This window comes from Hemitrygon akajei, chromosome 21 (assembly GCF_048418815.1).
Source record: "Hemitrygon akajei chromosome 21, sHemAka1.3, whole genome shotgun sequence".
NCBI lineage: Eukaryota > Metazoa > Chordata > Chondrichthyes > Myliobatiformes > Dasyatidae > Hemitrygon > Hemitrygon akajei.
This window is the reverse complement of record NC_133144.1, coordinates 37,318,096-37,339,529: the sequence shown is the minus strand read 5'-3', so window position 1 is coordinate 37,339,529 and position 21,434 is coordinate 37,318,096. Positions and strand designations below refer to the sequence as shown.

At 39.2% G+C, this 21,434-nt stretch overlaps 1 protein-coding gene across 1 annotated transcript in view; it reads right to left on the bottom strand.

The window, feature by feature from the left end:
- Positions 1-1,135: 1,135 nt before the first annotated feature.
- Positions 1,136-21,434, bottom strand: part of LOC140714225 (L-threonine ammonia-lyase) — a 60,454-nt gene continuing 40,155 nt past the window's right edge. Inside the window, exons 9-11 of the mRNA XM_073025236.1 lie at positions 17,389-17,556; positions 16,192-16,249; positions 1,136-9,389 (exon numbers count right to left, since the gene is read on the bottom strand). Coding sequence (XP_072881337.1) covers positions 9,282-9,389; positions 16,192-16,249; positions 17,389-17,556 — 334 coding nt within the window. The 3' untranslated portion in view covers positions 1,136-9,281. The remainder of the gene's footprint in view (positions 9,390-16,191; positions 16,250-17,388; positions 17,557-21,434) is intronic.

Genomic DNA, 21,434 nt, shown 5'->3' with positions numbered 1-21,434 from the left:
AGTTTCCTCAATTTATAGACAATTTCTCTTACTGTGGAATGATGAACACTCAGGCCTTTAGAAATGTTTTTGTCACCTTTTCCGGCTTCATGTATCTCTTCAGTTTTTCTTCTAAGGTCCTTTGAAAGTTGTTTTGATAGAGGCATGGCGCACATAAACAGATCTTTCTTGAGAAGAGCAGGTTCTGTCAGTAACCTGACTGTGTGTTGTTTTATAGGGCAGGGCGCCTCTACAACCCACACCTCCAATCTCAGCTCATTGATTGCAACACCTGACTCCAAATAGCTTTTGTAAAAGGTATTACCCCAGAGGTTCACATACTTTTTCCTATAAATACATGTAATATTGGATTATTTTTCTCAATAAATACATGAACAAGTGTAATGTTTTTGTGTTATTTATTTAATTGGGTTCTCAATCTAGTTTTAGGACTTACATGAAGTTCTAGACATATTTATGCAGAAATAGAAAAAAATTCTACAGAGTTCACAAACTCTCTAGCAGCACTGTATCAGACTTAGTGTAGAGAATTCAGATCATGGTACCTGTTCTCAAAGCCCATTACTTTTGTGAGCTTAAAACATTTACACATTGTTCTGTGCAATGAATTTTAATACAACCATATGGAAACAAACATTGCAGGATAACCATCTGTTACTCATCTGAATGCCTGATGTACAGTGTGCGTCATTAAACAGTTTACTCTTGTTTTCACTGAAGCCCCACACAAGAATTTGATAGTGAAATGAGTCTGAAATTTTGTAAGTTACTCATCCAGCATCCTCTTTGACATTCTACCATCAGGCAAGAGACTCTGATGCATAAAAACAAGAATGGTCTGGGTGGTAAATAGCTTCTTTCCTCAAGCCGTTAGGCTTCTTCCCTCAGGCCATTAGGCTTCTGAACTGCCTGCTGCATCTCCATTCGAAGTGTCTCCAGATAATTTGTTCTGTACCCTACAACATTTAATTTATGCACTTTACTTTGTTTACGCATAATTCATTTGTAGATTTTATTTTTACTTTCCTAAGTTATTGAGTGTAACAGTATATGTATGTTATGTGTACTTCTGTGCTTTATGCCCTGGGTCCAGAGAAATGCCTCGTTTGGCAGTATATCTGTATATTGTTAAATAATAATAAACTTGACTTGCCTTGATCTGTGGTGCTGTTGGTAATGTTGTGGTCTCCAGAGACCAATGTTTGATCCTGACCACCTGTGTTAAAAAAAACCCATAGAAACATAGAAAACCTACAGCACAGTACAGGACCTTTGGCCCACAAAGTTGTGCCAAACAGGTCCCTACCTTAGAAATTACTAGGCTTACCTGTAGCCCCCTATTTTACTAAGCTCCATGTACCTATCTAAAAGTCTCTTAAAAGACCCTATTGTATCCGCCTCCACCACCGTTGCCGGCAGCCCATTCCATGCACTCACCACGCTCTGAGTAAAAAACTTACCCCTGACATCTCATCTACTCCCCAGCACCTTAAACCTGTGTCCTCTTCTGGCAACCATTTCAGCCCTGGGAAAAAGCCTCTGGCTATCCACACAATCAATGCCTCTTATCATCTTGTACACCTCTATCAGGTCACCTCTCATTTTCCTTCGCTCCAAGGAGAAAAGGGTGAGTTCACTCAACCTATTCTCATAAGGCATGCTCCCAAATCCAGGCAACATCTTCGTAAATCTCCTCTGCACCCTTTGTTGATTGTTTGGAGCTTGTATGTTCTCCCTGTAACTGCATAGATTTCTCCTGCCCTTCAACTTCACATTCCAAAGATGTGGTTGGTCAATTGGCCACTGTTAATTGTTCCTAGTGCAGGTGAATGGCAGGAGAATTGGGATGTGGAGTCAAGTGTGGGAAGAAAGCATTAGCTTGATCTTTGAGTAGGTTAAAATGTCGGCATAACATGGTGGGTCGAAGAGCATGTAATGTTCCATGTTAATAACAGGTATGTGAGAGGGACAGTGTGATCAGTGTACATGAGTGTTTGATGGTCAGTGTGGGTGGAGTGGGCCAAATGATCTGCTTTCTTGCTGTATGACTCGACAGAATTTCAGCCAACATTTTATTGTATTGTAAGTTTCTTTCATGGGGCTTCAATATCCAACAAAGTAACTCCAGACAAGTGCTATTATAAGCCATACCAGCACCTTCCAACTCCCTGCCACCCTTTACTGCCACTTTGCACTGTTAGACAGATTACAATTACAATGGACAACAAAAAATTTTGCTTCCTGAATATTTCTGTGTATATCTTACGGATTTTGGGCTGTTGATCATGAAAATCACCATGAAATTTCCCTATCATGCACCATTAAAAAATCACCTACATTTGTTTTTTTCAATTCTTAATTCAAGTCAGAATAACTGATACCAAGACTAAGAAAGGTATTTCTGTTGGTTCCAAATCAAACAGGTCATCAATGATAGGCAATTCAAAGAACTCCTTGTGGGACTGTAGATAATCGCATGGAAGGCATTGAAGAATGTTGTTGAAAATTTTCTTGGCAACTACAGAGCACCAAACTATGTGCAACTGGTTGACAACATGTTTCAAGCATACAAAACCATGAAGTGCAATATGTCACTAAAGATTCATTTTCTGCATTCCCATTTAGACTTCTTTCCTGCTAATCTTGGCGATGGGGTGACAAGCATGGTGAAAGGTTTCACCAGGACATTGCAGTCATGGAGAAATGGTATCAGGGCAACTGGAATCCATCAATGCTGGCCGATTATTGTTGGACACTTAAGCAAGAAGCCTCAGACACTGAGTACAAACAAAAATCATCAATGAAACATTATTAGCGTAGTTGAACTATTGGAAAGCATCAGGATCATTATGCAATTAAGCACATTATATTTCAATAAAAGCATTACACACAAAAGGCAGGAGGAACTCAGCAAGCCAGGCAGCAGCTATGGGAGTGAGTAACTAGTCAACATTTTGGGCCAAGATCCTTCATCAGGACTGGAAAAAAGGTAAGATGTCCTTTTTCTCCCCAGTCCTGATGAAGCGTCTTGGCCTGAAACATCCACTGTTTACTCTTTTCCATAGATGCTGCCTGACCTGCTGAGTTCCTCCAACATTTTGTGTGTGTTGCTTGGATTTCCAGCATCTGCAGATTTAATAGAAGTTATTTGCTTGTTTTCCCAAATTCCTACATGATACAAATAGTCCGAAATTATATTGTGTTCAGCTTCAAGTGATCTATCATAAACAAAAAAATTCTGAGGAAGCAACACTTCTGGAAAAAAAATTGTTGTCCAGTGTTACTAGTCAGGTTTAGTATAGAGACCTTTAATGACTGATGTATTTAATGTGAGGCAGTGTGTTTAATTTTAAGCTTCCTATCACTATTAATGGTTAAATCACAAACCCCATTTATGATTTGTGATTACAAAACCATAAATCTGATATGGATGGGGTTATTTCATGACAGTTGAACCTTTCCTCTCCACAGAACAGATGTAACCCTAGTCCTAAACATAATGTGGAATCACACAGATCACAGGAAAATCATGCTGTGAGAATCTCTTATCTGAAGTGAAGAACGTTTTTAAGATTGTCAGTATGTTGAGAGTCTTGGAAGCAGTACTCCTAAACAGTCCGTGGATTGAGTGTTGGATGGGTTGTTATCAAGGAATTGGGAATTGTTGACAATGGAAATAACCTCATCCATACCAGATTTAGGTTAAGATTATTTATTATTCAAAGTTCTTCCTTCATGTAAAACATTTGCTGATTTCATGTTACGCATTTGTAGATATTTAAGAGATCATATTAAGCCACGGTTGAATGTTGCATGTTGAATTCCACATCCTTACTACTCTTCAAGTAAATGTTTTTCTTTCTGAATTTATGATTTCTTGGTAACTATCTTGAAATGATGGACACCCATTTTGGTCTTCCCATAAATTGGAGGTGAGGCCAGTGCCTTATCGATTAAATGTCAAACTTGGCACCATGCAAGTCCATGTGTCTCCATGCTGTTCATTTATTCACTAGGGCATTATGGAGCCTAATTTGTAACCTTGTATAGTCAGGGCTTCTCCAACAGTAATAGCTCCGATGTGGTCATGTAAATGATGACATTTTTAAATAGAACAGGATACATTCATGGAGGTAGCCAAATAAATGGTGTTATTGTATAGAAGATTCTAGGTAATCCTTTGCCAATGCCAGGGTACAATTTTTATATAACAGCAGACATTGACAAAATTGGAAAAAATACATTTTATCATTGTAAAATTTGTGATATTTAAGCATTTTACATTTAAACTAAATCATCACAGTCCTTGTAAAAATGAAGCTTTAGGGAAATAATTATTAGTTGGTTCATGTGGCCCAACTGTACAGAAAGAACTAAAGCATTCTTTGTTGCACTTTCATAAGCTGATGTGACCTTATCCAATACTATAACATTAATAACATAAAAAGAACACTGTTTCTGTTCCCATAGGTGTGGCCTTTCCTGTTAAATATTTCCAGAATTTTTGTTTTTATTTTAGGTTTACAGCATCTGTAGTCCTTTTGATTTTTGCTTTGATTCACTACTGTGCGACCAGTTTGAGTTACTCGCCTGTGAGATTGAGCTGTGCACTCCAAGAATTAAAATTAATTTCGGAGCATAAAGTAAAACAAGCATTTGGTTTAAATTCTTGAAATTATTTGAGAAGGGAGAACTTTTATTGAACTGACAACCAGCATCATCCAATTATGCTGTTAAGAACCTGGTTGTTTTACTCTTGGCGTGGGAGTAGGAACGTGAGGAAGGTCACAACGTGCAACCATAGTTGACACTTGGATTGAGGTAATTGGAGGGTTAATAAAAGCTCCATGATTCTTTCTGTTTTTGACTTCTCTCACAGGGGTGAGACAAAAATATATTTCATACCTGGGTTGATTGACCTGAGCACCCAGGAGAGAATAACCCTTCATTTAAACTTTAAAGGAAGTCCTTTCAAAGACCTCAAACTTGTCATTATTTTTAAGCAATTATCCTAATCTTTTATGAATAAACACAAAGCTAAAATGAAAATATTACTCAGCTTTGTATTTGTTATCGGGATGGGGGGGGGGGGGGGTGGTGGTGTCAGAGGTAGCGACATCAGTTATTGCCAGTCAGTAATTGATCTTGAGAAAATGATAGCAAATGAGGTGATCTGCTGCAGTCTTTTGAATGAATGGTCTCAGTATGACAGTACTTATAATGCTACAGCATTGAAATGTGGACAACAAGAGTTTTGTGATATCTGCAATGCCCCATACTGAGCCACTTTGGCTTCATCTTTTGCGTTCTGCCAAGGGTTCATGCATTGAAATTCCACTGGGCTGGAATTGTTGTATACTTTTAAACAGGAAATGCTGGAAATGTCAACAGCACAGCAAGTTGTTTATAGTACTGGATTGAAGATGCTGTAATTGTTGCATAAAACTTAATACAACTCCTCTGAAAATATACTTGGCTGGTGCCTTTGATGATAAACCACTTTTAGAGACAAAAATTGAAATAGAAAGTGGTTGAAACATTTGGCAGATCGAGCACCCTTTGCAAAGAAAGTAAAAGTATTCATCTTTATACATATATAACAATTTAGCAGAACATCTCATCTTTATCTAAATAATTAGCTGTGAGTCTGTAATAGCATGGTCACCCGAATTAAAGAACAAAGATTCAAGTCACACTCCAAGGACTTAACGTAAGGTGACGCTTCAGAAGAGTGGTGAGGAAGCACTGTGATATCAGAGGTATGATTGAGCTGAGATTTTGTCTGCCCTTTCAGGGTTCTATTTTGCTGAAAAGCAAGGTCTCCTCTCAATGTCCCTCAACTGACAATTTAAAACACTACTTACTCTTATCTCATTGCTATGGAGAAAGTACAGACACCATATCTTGAAAAAATTTCGTTGGCTATGACTGTATTTGTGAGTACTTTCAGTAGTGAAGAACTTTAGATAATTGAGAATTCTTTCTTTCATGTACTTTTACCTTAAAGATTAATAGTCATATTTTGTGAGGGTAAAGACAGCAAAATAATTTAAGGCACAAAAAACATGTGGAGCATTTTATACGAGCCAGCCTATATACAACTAATCCTTTTTCCACTCTCAACAGGTGCTCCTTAAATATGAAGATTTCTGCTTTTAATAAACTTTCAACCAATGAATTCCAAACCCTCACAACTCTTTTACCCTCCGATCCTGTAAGTTATTATAGATTGTGACCCCTTATAAATTATTCAAGTTTGTCCTTTCAGAACATATTGTAATTGTACACACCTCAATTTAATATGCTTGCATCTCTCCTTGTTCTATTTATCTGCATAATTGCTTTTCCAGTATTGGCAACATCCTTGCAAAATTTCCCTATTTCACCTCCCATACCAGCACACTTTTCCTGTAATGCAAGGCCAGAACTGTATACAATGCTCTAGTTGTGGGCCAACTGATTCTCAAATTCTTCTGTACCTCAGTCAATAAATATTCTGTGCAGTTTCTTAGCAATGTTTTCCGTCCCGCTGCTTTCAAGAGTCTGTAAACATCCAACAACAAGATTCTTCTGGTCCTCATACTGTTTACTTATTCATTTGGCTTGTTTCTCCTCCCCATGTGCACTATCATGCATTACTCCAGAAGTAACTTCATCTGCACCATTAACCTCTTCCTACTGCCAACAATTCTCTTCTCACAACCAATTTTGTTGCCATCAGCAAACTTAACTTTACCCTCTAAGTACTGATCATTAACATAATTTAACAAAATCTGATATGCGTGGAGCTTCACACACCAATCAACTCTCACTTTTGGCTTTCTGTCCATCAAGTCCGTGAATTATCAATGTTTGCCTTTAGTACACAAGGATCAGACGGCAACTTTGGAATTTCTGTGCACTTGTTTTCAAGCTTGAAATGTGGATGTTCTCCCAGAGATTTGATGCAAGCCTGTGAACTGTTGTGGGTTAATTATCTAGTAATTTACCCACAATTACCTTGTAATTACAGAAGGAACTTACTTTTGGAACATATGTTAATGATTTAGATATAATTGTAAGGGGCATAATACGGAAGTTTGCAGATACTACAAATGTTGGCCAAGTGGTTGATAGAATGTTTTAGACTGCTGAAGGATACAGATGGTCTGGTTACTTGAGCATAAAATTAGCAAATGTAAATTAATCCTGTGAAGAAAGAGGTCATGGATCTTAGAAAGTGCCATTAGGCAAAGGAGAATACAATAAATAGGAGGATATTGAATGGTGTGAAGGAACAGAGAGATCCAGGAGTGGATGTGTAAAATTCTTAAAGTATTATGACAACTTAAGGTGATTAAAAGGCATACAACCATAAAATATACCAAAAGGTTATTTCTAGAATTATATACATTATTATTTGGTATTGTATACAGTTCTGATTACTACTTGGCAGCAAAGATATGATTGCACTGGAGAGATGTTGCCTGTGGTTGGGAGGGTTTTGCAGTTATGGAAGATTGGTTAAACTGGCTTTCTTTTTATTGGAACAGAAGAGGCTGAATGGAGACATAAGTGAAGTCAATCAAATTATGAGGCATACACAGAATGAGTAGGAAGAAGTCAAAACTTGGAGACATAGGTTTAAAGTAATTGCTAGAAGGATTGAAGGGGCGATCAGTATGTACACTCAAAGATGTGGACCTTGTACAGAGGGGTAGTATTGAACTGGGTCACTTTTCTGGACTGACATGGACACAACATGCTAAGTAGTCTCCTGTGTTGTAAATTTTCTATGATTCTATCACTGGGACTGAGGATCAGACTGAGATAATGTAAGGGGTGTTTTCCCATTGATTTTAATATGGTAGAATAAATGTGGAAGATCTGGGCACTTGCTTGTTAATTTGAAAAAACATCCTATGGGTTATTAATTTTGAAAAATGGTTTAAGTCTTATCATGAATTGTTAAGAAATTATTTATTTGCTACATTTTTGAATGTAATAGAAACATTCAGAATGTTTTAAAGATTATTTTCTAAGCAGTTCAGAAGCCTTCCTGTCACTTCTCATCTTTGTTGTCCTAGATGATGCTTTTCTTTCTGCTGTATAATAATCTGCTGGGGTCTTCTCCAATGTTGGCCTGGAAAGGTTGCATGTTTTACCCAGATCAGGAATGGGTGCTGTTGGGACCATTTCTTCCATTTTGTATGTAAAGGCAGAGTGGCCAAATGAATGTTCCCCAAATGTTAGCTTCTTGTGTTCCATTTCTAGCCTTTTCAGTATTTTAGATTTTTTTTCTAAAGCATTTAAGATCTTTTAGCGAATGGCAAATCACTTTGATGTGATGTGATTGTTGATTGTTCATAACTTCTGTACAGAATGAACCTCTCAATTCTTTTTACACTATAGTAATGCTCTTTCTCTCTCCCTCTTTTCTTTTTCTATCTCTCTATCTCACTCTCTCTCTACCCACCCCCACTTGTATTCTCATCTTTGCCCTCTCCATCCCTCACTCTGTGCTCTAGCAGTAAATTTTGCCTTCAAGCAACAGTGTAGAATGTTATATATTTCTCCCAATGTTCCATTTCATTGATCAATGGAAGCAAAATCGTTCCTTTGTACATCACAGAGCTAACATGACTTACATCATATCTAAAGTTGAATAACTACCTTTGATTCTGACACTGAAAATGCTTTCAAAAATCAGTGACAATGAAGTGCAGACATGCATTTGAATGGTATTGTGTATTACAATAGGATGAACTTGGCTCTGTGCAATTCCTGATCCATGCTCAATACTCTGATATCTGCTTCGGAAGTGTGAACCAAGTATTTACCCTTCAGAAATGTCTCCCCATTTTCCGATCAAGGTCCCATAAATTGTAATGTGATGAAGAGTAAGACAAGGCCAGGACACAATGGCAAATCCCACTGCTCCTCAGAAGACTTGTACTTAAGGGTATACATCCAACTGAGAACAGAGAAGGCTTCATTTCTATTTCACATCAAACAATTGTACTTCTGCCAATGCTGCACTTCCTCAGTGCTGCACTCGAGTCTCAGCTTGAATTTTGTACTCTAGTCTCTGGAGTGGGGCTTCTAACTCATAGGTGAGAATTGTGTCACAGCTGACACTGAGAAAAGGCTGACCTTGCTATGGTTGGCAAGATGGCATTACCTACAACAGCTCATCAGAAATGACCAACCACAGAGACAGGCTGTCTAAACTACAAGTGAAAAGCACCATGTGCCAGACATTGTTCTCTGCCTGTAGCAACCTTTACTTTCTTTTCTCCATCTCAGTCTTCAGACCGTTCCTGCCAGGTGAACGTGGTGTAGCGCTCCCTCAGCGTTCTCTCCATCTGCACCATTTGAGATCTGTCTCGGACCTCGATAACACATGTGACCTGAAAGAACCAAGCAGGTGGTGACGTTGATCATCTACAGTAACTTGCATTTATCTTGAACCTTTTAACAAGATGCTTTACATGACATAATCAGCCAAAACAATTAACACTGGGAGAAAAGACCAAAGGCTTGTATACAGGTTTACAAATCTTAGAAAGAGGTGGAAAGAATTAGGGAAGGAATTATCTAGCTTAGAGTCTGGATGAAGTGGAAAGAAATTGGAGATGCTTGATACCATTCCAATCCCTATCCATTTCTGAAAGGTACTCAGTGTGGGCACACTTAGACAATCATTTAGGTTCATAGATTAGCAGTCTATTTGGTTACTTGGTTTTGGGATGCATCAAGTTTTATTCAGCCAAAGTTCCCACACCTATGCTCTGGTCAAGCAAAGGGAATTGCACCCACCGATTATCTTACTCCCTCTGACTGCTGGAACACTGAAATACTTCATTGCTCTTTTGCCAGATAAATTACAGATTGATAGGCAGGTGGTTTACACTCATAATATGAAGAGGGAAGTTCATTTAAGAGACCCAAAGATGGATAATCAGTAGGTACTTGGTTACTAAAGAGTCACCAGTCATCTAACAGCCCTATATTGAGAATCCATTGTAATTTCAATGGGACACTATCAGAGGTAACAAAATTGGAGCAAATAAAGATACATGATGCTGAGAAGCTCAAAGTTTAATTAGATGGCAAGAGATGATGTCTATATTCCTCAATTAGTTAATTGTGTCATTCCAAGTCCTCTGATCTCCTTCTCCAGTAGGGACTTTGAGGAGTAGGAGCCCTATTGGATTTGCCTTTCTTATCTCAGATCTGCTGGACCCTAATTTGACATCTGTGGCACTGTCTGAGATTTCCTAATTCAGCATCCAAGCTCCAGCCTTAGCAATAACTGAGAGAAACCTGTCCATAAATTCACAAGCAATACACATCTGTGTGTTTTGAAAATCACTGTGATTTATAGTGCTGTGCAAAAGTCTTAGGCACATATATATCATTAGGGTGCCTTCGACTTCTGCACAGTACTGTATTTATCAACATGGAGTGGAGAGCGGGATTGTAAATCTAGTGGGAGCAAAGGATGTTAGAATGGAGAGAGTGGAGCGCGGTGAGAGGGATGTGGGATAGATGGCTGAGAAAGAATGCAGGGGTGGGGGAGATGGCATGGGTGCAAACGCACCCAGCCCTGAGACACCAGGCAAGACCATTTGACTCCAAACAATTGGTTTATTTATCATAACAGAATGTCTCTCTGATGCTTCCCTTTCCCTTTCCCCAACTGTGATCCCCTGTCTCCTTGCCCCCTTCCTAGAGTCAGTCCACAATAGAGACCCATACCAGAATCAGGTTTATCTCTGCTCACGTATGTCATGAAACTTGTTTTTTGCGGCTGTGGTATAGTGCAAAACATAAAATGCAAAGGTCTTAGGCACCCCAGCTATATATATGTACCTAAGACTTTTGCACAGTACTGTAACATTGTACTGTAGTACTGAGATGAACAGGAATAGTTAAATTTTAAATGATAATAGTCCCTTGTGCCTTTGAGCTGATTAGATACGGAACGCTATGATGGAGAGAACAAAATTGTTAAGCTTATCTTCAGCCATGGTTCAGGCAGTATCACACCAAGAGCTAGTTTCCATAAGACCATAAGATATAGGAGAAGAATTAGGTGATTCAGCCCATTGAGTCTGCTCTATATTCCATCATGGCTTATCCTGGATCCCACGCAACCCCATACACCTGCCTTCTCACCATATCCTTTGATGCCCTGTCTGATCAGGAAATGTTCAACTTCCACCTTAATCATATGCATGGACTTGGCCTCCACCGCAGTCTGTGACAGAACATTCCACAAATCTACGACTCTCTGGCTAAAAAAAAATTCCTCCTTACCTCTGTTCTAAAGGGTTGCCCCTCAATTTTGAGGCTGTGCCCTCTAGTTCTGGATACCCCCACCGCAGGAAACATCTTCTCCACATCATTTTACCATCCATGTCATTTTAACATTTGGTAGGTTTTAATGAGATCCCCCTGCATTCTTCTAAAGTCCAGTGAGTACAGGCCCAAAGCTGACAAACGCTCCTCATATTTTAACCTGTTCATTTCTGGAATCATCCTCATGAACCTCCTCTGGACTCTTTCCAATGACAACACATCCTTTCTGAGATATGGAGCCCAAAACTGTTGACAATACTCCAAGTGTGGCCTGACTAGTGCTTTATAAATGCTCAGCATTATCTCCTTACTTTTATATTCTATTCCCCTTGAAATAAATGCCAGCATTGCACTTGCCTTCTTTTCCACAGACTCAACCTGTAAATTAATCTTCTGGGAGTCTTGCACGAGGACTTCTAAGTCCCTCTGTACTTCTGATGTTTGAACCTTCTCCCCATTTAGATAATAGTCTGCACCATTGTTCCTTTAACCAAAATGCATTACCATACATTTCCCAGCACTGTCTTCCATCTGCCACTTTTTTGCCCATTCTTCTAATTCGTCTAAGTCCTCCTTCTGCAATCGCATTGCTTCCTTAGTACTATCTACCCCTCCACCTATCTTCGTATCAACCACAAACTTTTGCCACAAAGCATTCAATTCCATTATCTAAATCATTGACAAACAATGTGAAAAGCAGTGATCCCAATACTGACCCCTAAGGAACACCACTAGTCAATGGCAGCCAACCAGAAAAGGCCCCTTTTGTTCCCACTTGCTCCTTCCTGCCTGTCAGCCATTTCACTATGCATGCTAGTATCTTTCCTGTAACGCCAGAAGATTTTATCTTGTTAAGCAGCCTCATGTGTGGCATATGATAGACATGTTTTTACACTAGGGGTGCACCAGAAAGTGCATTGTGCCTAAGAGGGGCGTTGACAAGTATGATGGTGATTTAGGGGGTCATTGGTAACAATGAAAGTGCTGTAAGGGGGCGTTGGGCTGAAAAAGGTTGGGAAACACTAATGTAAAGTACTAGTGCACACAGTTCAACAGTAACAGATGTTACACATGGGAACTGTTACAGGGCACAATCTTAACCATTATCGATCTTGTACATGTTGCAGATGTTATGTGTGGAAAGGCAACCAGCCCCACCAGTGATAGATGTCACATGATGGTTTCACCAAGGGAGCTGCAGTGACCAGTTGCATTGTCAAGGTTCTCAAACTCCTGGGTAATGGTAACTTAAGTTGAATGTGTTGTAGCAGTCTCCTGATTAACAGCACTTAAGTTCATAGGGTCTCAATAGAAAATACAGAAAACTTAATATGGTGGGGAAAAGTGAGGTAATTTTATTTTCCTTCATAAAATGGTGAGTAACTGCATGCATACAAATGGCAATGAAGCAGTGGATATTTCTGGTACCAGATGGAAGTAGTTATCTGTAAATAATTATTATGGGAGAGCATGCCAATGTTTTGTGTTTTGTGGGTGATCAAGATGGAGCCAAATCTTTGTCAGAGTGATGGGAAGCATAAGCAGACAACACTTCAATCTGTTGGTGTGTAGTTTGTGACTGACTTGTTAGTGTTACTCATAATTTCTCAGAATGTAATTGACACGTGGCCAAGAGCACAGAAGATGGAGATAAGCCATTAGCAGACATTGGCTCCTTAGGGAGAATAGCCTAACCAGCTAAGGAGGGCTCCTAATTACTTCATTGATTTATTATGTCTGACTGGCAGAAGGAAAAGAGTGGAAATAAACGAGGCTCTTTCTGGTTGGCTGCCAGTGGCTAGAGGTGTTCTAGAGAGGCTGGTGTTAGGTTCACTACTTTTCATTTTATATGTTAATGATCTGGATGAGGGAATTCACAAGATCACAAGACAAAGGAGCAGAAGTAGGCCATTCGGCCCATTGAGTCTGCTCTGCCACTCCACCACAAGCTAAACTATTCTCCCGTCAAGTTCCAATTTCCGGCATTTTTCCCATATCCCTTGATACCCTGACTAATTAGATACTTGTCAATCTTCTTAAAAACCCTCAATAATTGGGGTTGATGACTTTGTGGCAATATTTGTGGACGATACAAAAGTAGGTGGAGGGGCAGGTAGTGCTGAGGAAGAAGAGAGACTGCAGAAAGAATGGAACAGATTAGGGCAATGGACAAAGAAGTGACAGATGGAATACAGTGTATGGAATGAATGGTCATGCACTTTGGTAGAAGGAATAAAGGTATAGACTACTTTCTAAACTAGGAGCAAGTTCAGAAATCGGAGCTGCAAAGGGACTTGGGAGTGCTAATGCACGATTCCCTAAGGGCTAACTTTCTGTTTGAGTCAATAGTAAGCAAAGGCAAATGTATTGTTAGCATTCATTTTGTGAGGAATAAAATATAAAAGCAAGGATATAATACTGAGGCTTTTTAACACATTGGTCAGGCCACATTTGGAGTACTGTGAGCAGATTTGAGCCCCATATCTAAGGATGGATGTACTGGCATTGGAGTGGATCCAGAGGAGGTTAACAAGAATGATCCTGGGAATGAAAGGATTGATATATGAAGAGTGCTTGATGGCTTTGGGCCTTTTCTCACTGGAGTTTAGAAGAATGGGGGAAAGGAGAGGGATCTCATTGAAACCTACTGAACATTGATAGGCCTGGAGAGTGGACATGAAGAGGATATTTTCAATACTGAGACAGTCTAGGACCAGAGGACACAGCCTCAAAATGGGTGTTCCTTTAGAACAGAGATGAGGAGGAATTTCTTTAGCCATAGGGTGGTGAATCTGTGGAATTAATTACCATAGATGGCCGTGGAGGCCAAGTAATTGGGTATATTAAAAATGGAAGTTGATAGGTTCTTGATTAGTAAGGGTGTCAAAGTTACGGGGAGAAAGCAGAAGAATGGGGTTGAGAGGGATAATAAATCAGCCATGATAGAATAGACACAATGGGCCAAATGGTTTAAGTCCTTCTTTGTCTTATGGTCTTCTGTCTAAAGAGTACCAAAGAAGCTAAATTATCCATCCTCTCAGTCGTGTGGTCTCCCTGACCATGTGAGATGGTAATCTAACTGAATGACACTTTTGTTGGAAAAAATATGACAGAACATGGAGCCATGCCCTCTCTGTAGCACTTATGGAGCCAGGGGAAGAAGCAACATTTGGAAAAAGGTCCTTCAGCCCACTGAGTCCATACTGTCAACTACTCATTTATATTGAGCCTACATTAATGTTTTATCTTTCCCCCCTACATTCCCATCAATTCTTCCAAGCACCTACATACTAGGGGCAATTTATAGTGGCCAATTAACCTACCAACCCTCACATCCTTAGGTTGTAGGAGAAAACCAGAAGAGACTCATGTGATCACAGGAAGAACAGGTGGATTGAGCCTGGGTCTCTGGCGCTGAGAGGCAGCAGCTCTACCAGCTGTACCACTGTGTCTGTTTGATGGTAGCTTTTCTTTTAAAATTTATATCCTGCCCAGCTAACATGTAGGCCCAGGTTTCATAGACAGAGAAAGTAAAGCAGTACAGCACAGTACAGGCCCTTCAGCTTAAAATGTTGTGCCAAACTTTTAATCTACTTCAAGATCAATCTAACCCTTCCCTCTGTTCTCCTTTCATCAATAAAAGTTCAAAGTTCCTAAGGCAGCACCTTCTAGATGCACGACCACTACCATCTAGAAGAACGAGAACAGCAGATACCTGGGAACACCACCACTTGGAAATCCCCCTCCAAGTCACTCACCATCCTGACTTGGAAACATATCACCATTCCTTCATTGTCACGTGGAATTCTCTCCCTAACAGCACTGTGGCTGTATTTACACCTGAGGGATGCAGCAGTTCAAGAAAGCAGCTCATCACCACCTTCTCAAGGGCAATTAGGGATTGGCAATAAATGCTGGCTTTGCTGGCAATGCCCACTTCCCATAAATGAATAATTTTTTAAAATGTGCCTTATCTAAGAGTCTCTAATATATCAATGTTTCCTGAACGTTTCAGGGACAGCTTCTTCCCCTCTGCCATCAGATTTTTAAATAGTCAATGAACCCATGAACATGACCTCACTATAGTTTTTGCTTGCTTTTTGCACGACTTAATTTTTATATATATTTTTGATTGCAATTTATAATTTTTTAAAAACAATTATGTATTGCAATGTACTACTGCCACAAAACAGCAAATTTCATGACATGGACTGGTGATATTAAATCTGATTCTGATTCTAACTGAATTGATAGCTTTCATAGCAATAATGTCTAAACTATGTTGACAGAAGTTTGAAATGGTCTTTATGTCAAGTAAAACGGGAAGAGGCCTTTCAGCTCTTCAAGCTTTTCCGCCATTTAAGTAGAATCTAATTATTCAATCATGGCCAATCTGAAACAGTTAGCACCTCATACTGCAATGGAACGTTCTGTATGAAGTGACTGGCTATCCATTACTTCTGGTAACCATGCAAAACAATTGCTTCCAGTTCAGGCTGAAAGTACTTGGTTGAGTTTTTACCCTGACAGAAACATCCTCCTGTTTGAGCTTGTTCAGTCCCTGTGGTGAACATATAATGCCTTTTTATGTTTCCTAGTTTCTAGTCAGGGACAACATTCATTCCTTTCAATCAGTGCTGAATGTGCATTTTCCCAGCTTGTAGCCATTAATGACAAGTATGTGACTTCAACACACTGAACACAGAAAAGTACAGTGCAGGAATAGGCCCTTCGGCCCACAATGTCTATGCTGAACACAATGCCAAATGAAGCTAAATGCATTTGATCTGGATATGTTCCATATTCCTGCATCCCCTACTAATGTGACTTTTCATTGTTTTTTTTTACCTTAATGCTGAAAATATCTGAGGTGACAAAAATGCGCTCCTGAATAACATCCAGCACCCTAAGGCAAAAAACGAGATTGAGAGAATGTAAGAAGAAAGAATAAATGAAGGGCAGATAATAAATCAGTACAGAGGATAGACATTGATTTGTTAATTACCAGCATCGACATGCATGAACAATTGGCCACTGTTTCTGCTCACCTCTGCTGATGTGGTCGCCATGTTGAGCAGTACGTGAACATGCAAGTAAGCCAGTGGCAATATACTCACATCTTGTAAAAAGTGTTATAGAAAAACGGATTTGCGTTAAGACAAGGATCACTTAGATTTCTGAATATAAAACTCCTGAATGAAGGTTGTCACGGAAATTGGCTTTTTTTAATGCTTTTTTTGATTACCTTGTAATTTTAGCTGCATTGTTCAGGAGATCGTTAGTGTGAATTCAATCGTTGTCCACCTTAGACAACACCAAATCTGGTACAAATCAATTAATTCACCATTAGCAGCTTGATATCATCTCTAAATGTGGCTTTAGACATGACGCAAATCTATGATTCAGATTCTATCACTTCCATGTCTACTCTTTCAACAGGCCAATATCAGAGGTGCACGAGTTCATGACATGATCCCCAACAACTCCACATCAACCTTTCACTATCAGAGGTGATCTCAAAAACTGAAAAGAGGAGAAGCTTGAACCAGACGACTGGAATTCTTTGCTATGATGGCACTTGGAAAATAACCTTTCTTCAAAATACACACCCGAAGTAGTGTGATATACACACACTCACACTAGCACCTACTGTATACCATACCCACTCATTTTTGATACAAACACTGATCTACGTACAGCACAGATGCACACCAACATCAACACCTTGAATGTTTAGAAAACTTATTTTCTTTCACATTGTTGTGAGGATCTGGAATTTTCCACCTGAGTGGATAGTGAATACTCAGTGCCTTCCACAGGAAATTTGATGAGTAACTGAGGCGAAATAATTTCAGGGTGACAGAAAATCTGGGGGAATTAAGGCTGGTCATTTGCTGCCTAGGGAGCCAGCATGGATTTGATGGACCAAAGTAGCTGGTGATATAAAATTTTATGACTTCTAGGATCTTAATATAATTGCTACAATCCAGGAATAATAACACTCTAAGTACATTTATGAACTAATTCCACAGTCTCTTCACTCACCTTACTTCTGCACGGGCAAGTACCTCGAGTAGTTTTGCAAGATCTCCAGTGCAGTCACACACTTGAATGGAGAACTTGCACAGCTTGTTGTCTAGAACCAAGGCCCTGTCCAGACACTGACGCATCAGTGGAACGTCCAAATTCCCACTACAAAGTGGAATGACCACTCTGGAAGAGAAAATCATTGAAAGGAACCCATACAAAGCTTCTCAAGGTTTAAAGTAAGTTTATTCTCAAAGTATATAGTAGATGTCACCATATACTACCTAGGATACATTTTCTTGAGGGCATTCATAGTAGATATATAGAAATAATCGAATCAATGAAAAACTACACACAAATAAACACAGGCAAACAATGAATGTGCAAAAGACATCAAATTATACATATACAAAAAGAAGAACAAAATAACAAATAAATAAATAACATTGAGAACATGAGTTGTAGAGTCATTGGAAGTAAATCTATAGATTGCAGAATCAGTTCTGTGTTGGGCTGAGTGAAGTTAACCCCTCTGGTTCTGGAGCCTGATGGTTGACAGGTAATAACTGTTCCTGAACCTGGTGGTGTGGGACATAAGGCTCCTGTACCTCCTTCCTGTGGGCAGCACTGAGAACAGAGCAAGGCCTGGATGGTGGAGGTCCTTGATGATGGATGACACTTTCCTATAACAGAACTCTTTGTAGATGTGCTCAATGGTGGGGAGAGCTTTACCCATGATGGACTGGGCTGTATTCCCCTACTTTTTGTAGATTTTTCTATTCGAGGTCGTTGGTGTTTCCATACCAGGCTGTGATGCAACTTGTTGGTATACTCTCCACATTCATATTTAAACCATGTGGCACGGTAGCATAGCGGTTAGCACAATCGCTTTACAGCACCAGTGATCACTTACTGGGGTTCAATTCCCACTGCTGTCTGTAAGGAGTTTGTAGGTTCTCCACGTAGCCTCTGGTTTCCACCCACATTCCAATGATATATGAGTTAGGGTTAGTAAATTGTGGGCATGCTCTGTAGGAGCCAGACTCATGGAGATGTTGCAGGCTGCCCCCACAATCCTCACTGATTTGATTTGATGCAAACAATGCATTTCACTGTACATGTGACAAATAAATCTGATCTTGACCTTAAACTAGAACAGTTTCCTCATTCATCAGATATTACAATGCTGCCAGAGACCAACAGCTGGACAAAGATCTGATATAGTGGAATTGACTGATCAATATTGCTTGGTAGAGTGGAGCTACCTGTGGCTGCTGATTGGGAAACAGAATGGTGTAAATAAAATGAGTAATACTGGAAGAGAATAAAGAATCTATGAAAAGTATCCATTTTCCCAACTGTATCCTCACTTCCCCATGGAGAAGATGGAACAATCTCTTACTGAGGATAGTGGGGCACAGTTAGAAGACACTCTAGTCACCTATTGCCCAGTTACTGAAGAAAGGGGAATTGGCTTATGAGAAACATGCTGCCTTAATATTAAAGCGAGAATGGTCCTCTTTCGAACAATATTGTGCTTGGTGGTGAAGCCAGGCAGAATCCTAATGGTCAATAGTGTAGCTTCTCATAGAGGAGGTAAGGTAAACCCCTCTTGGTCATTGATGAAAACAGACTAATTTTATATTAGTCACGGCACTGTCACTACTGATGATATATGAAAACTCAAGGTTTTCCTTTAGCTAAAGCAATGACTCTCCCACGAAAATATCTCAGTGTTTTCTGGACGGACTGTTATATATAGAAAAGTCAAGTGTCCAAAGGTCATAACTCTAAATCTGACGTTAAGAGTGACAGCCTCATGGAAAAAGTATTTTCCCATCAGATAAATTGCTGGCAAAGGATTATGAAGTGATGGAAGTTCATTGCACAATGGAAATCCAAACAAGAGCCTTGGTAACCGCAAGACCCAAACAAAGTGCTTGTTGAATTTCTGCTAGTGTAGTGCACCATCGTGTTAGAAATTAACTTACATGAGTCTAGCTGGAGACTGTTTGTGGCTTGGTTACGAGCAAAAATTTTTCCAATCCTGACCTTAATACCCAGACTCTGGTGTTAAGAAGAAAGCCATATCTCCATTTACAGAAAGTAAGTTTCAAAATCCTCTCTTCCTTAAACCCAACTGTTTCCACCATATTGCTGCTTTGTTAAACTAAATCTCCCATAACCTCATGTCAGCAAGTGGGAAGTGATGAATATTCTTAGGAAAAGTAACAGGCAAAAGAACAGTCTGAACAGAAGGAGACCTGGTAATGGAGTAAGGCTATGGGGTTTGAATATTGATTCTCAGAATATTAAGGCAAGATATCAGAAAATCTCACAAAATTCTAGACTTTACCTCAAAGTACAGAATATAGGAGTCGAGATATAATGATGAATCTGCAAAGAGATTACACAGAATTTACCTAGATAAAGCAGGCCTTTCAGCCCAACAGTTAAATGCATCAGAACTTCCTCCTGGACTTGCTCACCCAGTGCAATTAACATATTTTTTTCCTTTTTCTATTCCATAAGACCATAAGACATAGGAGCAGAATTAGGGCATCTGACACATCAGGTCTGCTCCACCATTCAATCATGACTGATACTCTTTTTTCTCCTCCTCAACCCCAGTTCCTGGCCTTCTCCCTGTAACCTTTGATGTCATGTCCAATCAAGAACCTATCAATCTCTGCCTTATATACACCCAACAACCTGGCCTCCACAGCTGCATGTGGCAACAAATTCCAATAATTCACCATCCTTTGGCTATTCCCTTGTGTAAACTTTACATGTTACTCATCTCAAATCCTGCCTGAGATTGCATGTTTCACTTATTAATCTGACTCAAGGACAAAAATATTGTTGTTGACTAGGGGCTGAATTGTTCAATTTTTAAAAAAAGTTATTTGTGATGTTCCAAAGTTTTTCTTAAATTATTTATATTATTGGGAATTTTCAGCATTAACTTTCACTCTCTAAAGTTTAACCAAATCAAAATCGGTATAATAATTAAACACATGAACTCAAAAGTCGTACTAACATTTACCAATTCACCACAAACTGCACAACACATATCAGTGATAATAAACCTGATTCTGATGGTCGTACCACTGACCAACGATAAATAAATCAGGTTAGCTACTTGTCTCTAAGGACATTTTAAAAGCCACATGCAAGATTCTTAAAATAAAATTAATAAAATCAAAAATTCTGTAAGGTTTGCAATTATTGAAGATGTGGAGTTTCATGAATGAACAAAAAATAAATTACTGCAATTTGGGACTATGTTTTTTAAAAGTTTGGCTCTAGTTTTGAGCTCCCCAACAGCTGAAGATTGTAGAGCTGTGCAGACAGCATAATGAAACGGTTAAACAAAGAAAAGCTGAAGAGAAAACAGAGTTAACATTCACAGGTTGATGGAAGGTCATAGATCTGAAACACTAACTCTGTTTTACTCCCCAGCTGCCCAACCAATCTGCCAACTATTTCCAGCACTTTTTATGTTTCTTTCTGGGAGTTCCTGGATGCAAGTTTGGAAGGTTTTAGGCTTGGCAAGTACCGGAGGGCATTTGTAGATGATCTATAATGGTCTGGAAACGTGTTGAAAATTAGCTAAATGTTCCTGTAGATTTCTGGGTGTCTGCTTTCCTGTTCAGAAATTTGTCTCCTAATTTTTGGACCAATTTTCATTTTCCCTAACAATTTTCTACTGACTTTAAACTCACAGAAATGGTATCAAAACATTTCGGCTCATCTCTATCATAAATAGGTGACCCTTTATTTTTAAATAGTAATCCTCAATTCCAGATTTTCCAATAAGAAGAACATCCTCATCCCATTACATTGTCAAGATTTCTCGAGACTTACGACTTTATTCCAAAAGAGGGCATTTGTAGAATGCCTACAAGAAGGCTTTTGAGAGCTGCTTGTGATTGAACCCACTAGAGGGATGACAATTCTGGTTTGGTGTTGAGTAATGATCCAGATTTGATTAGGAAGCTTAAGGAGACAGTGATAATAATATGATAGAATTCACCCTGCAGTTTGAGAAGGAAAATCTAAAA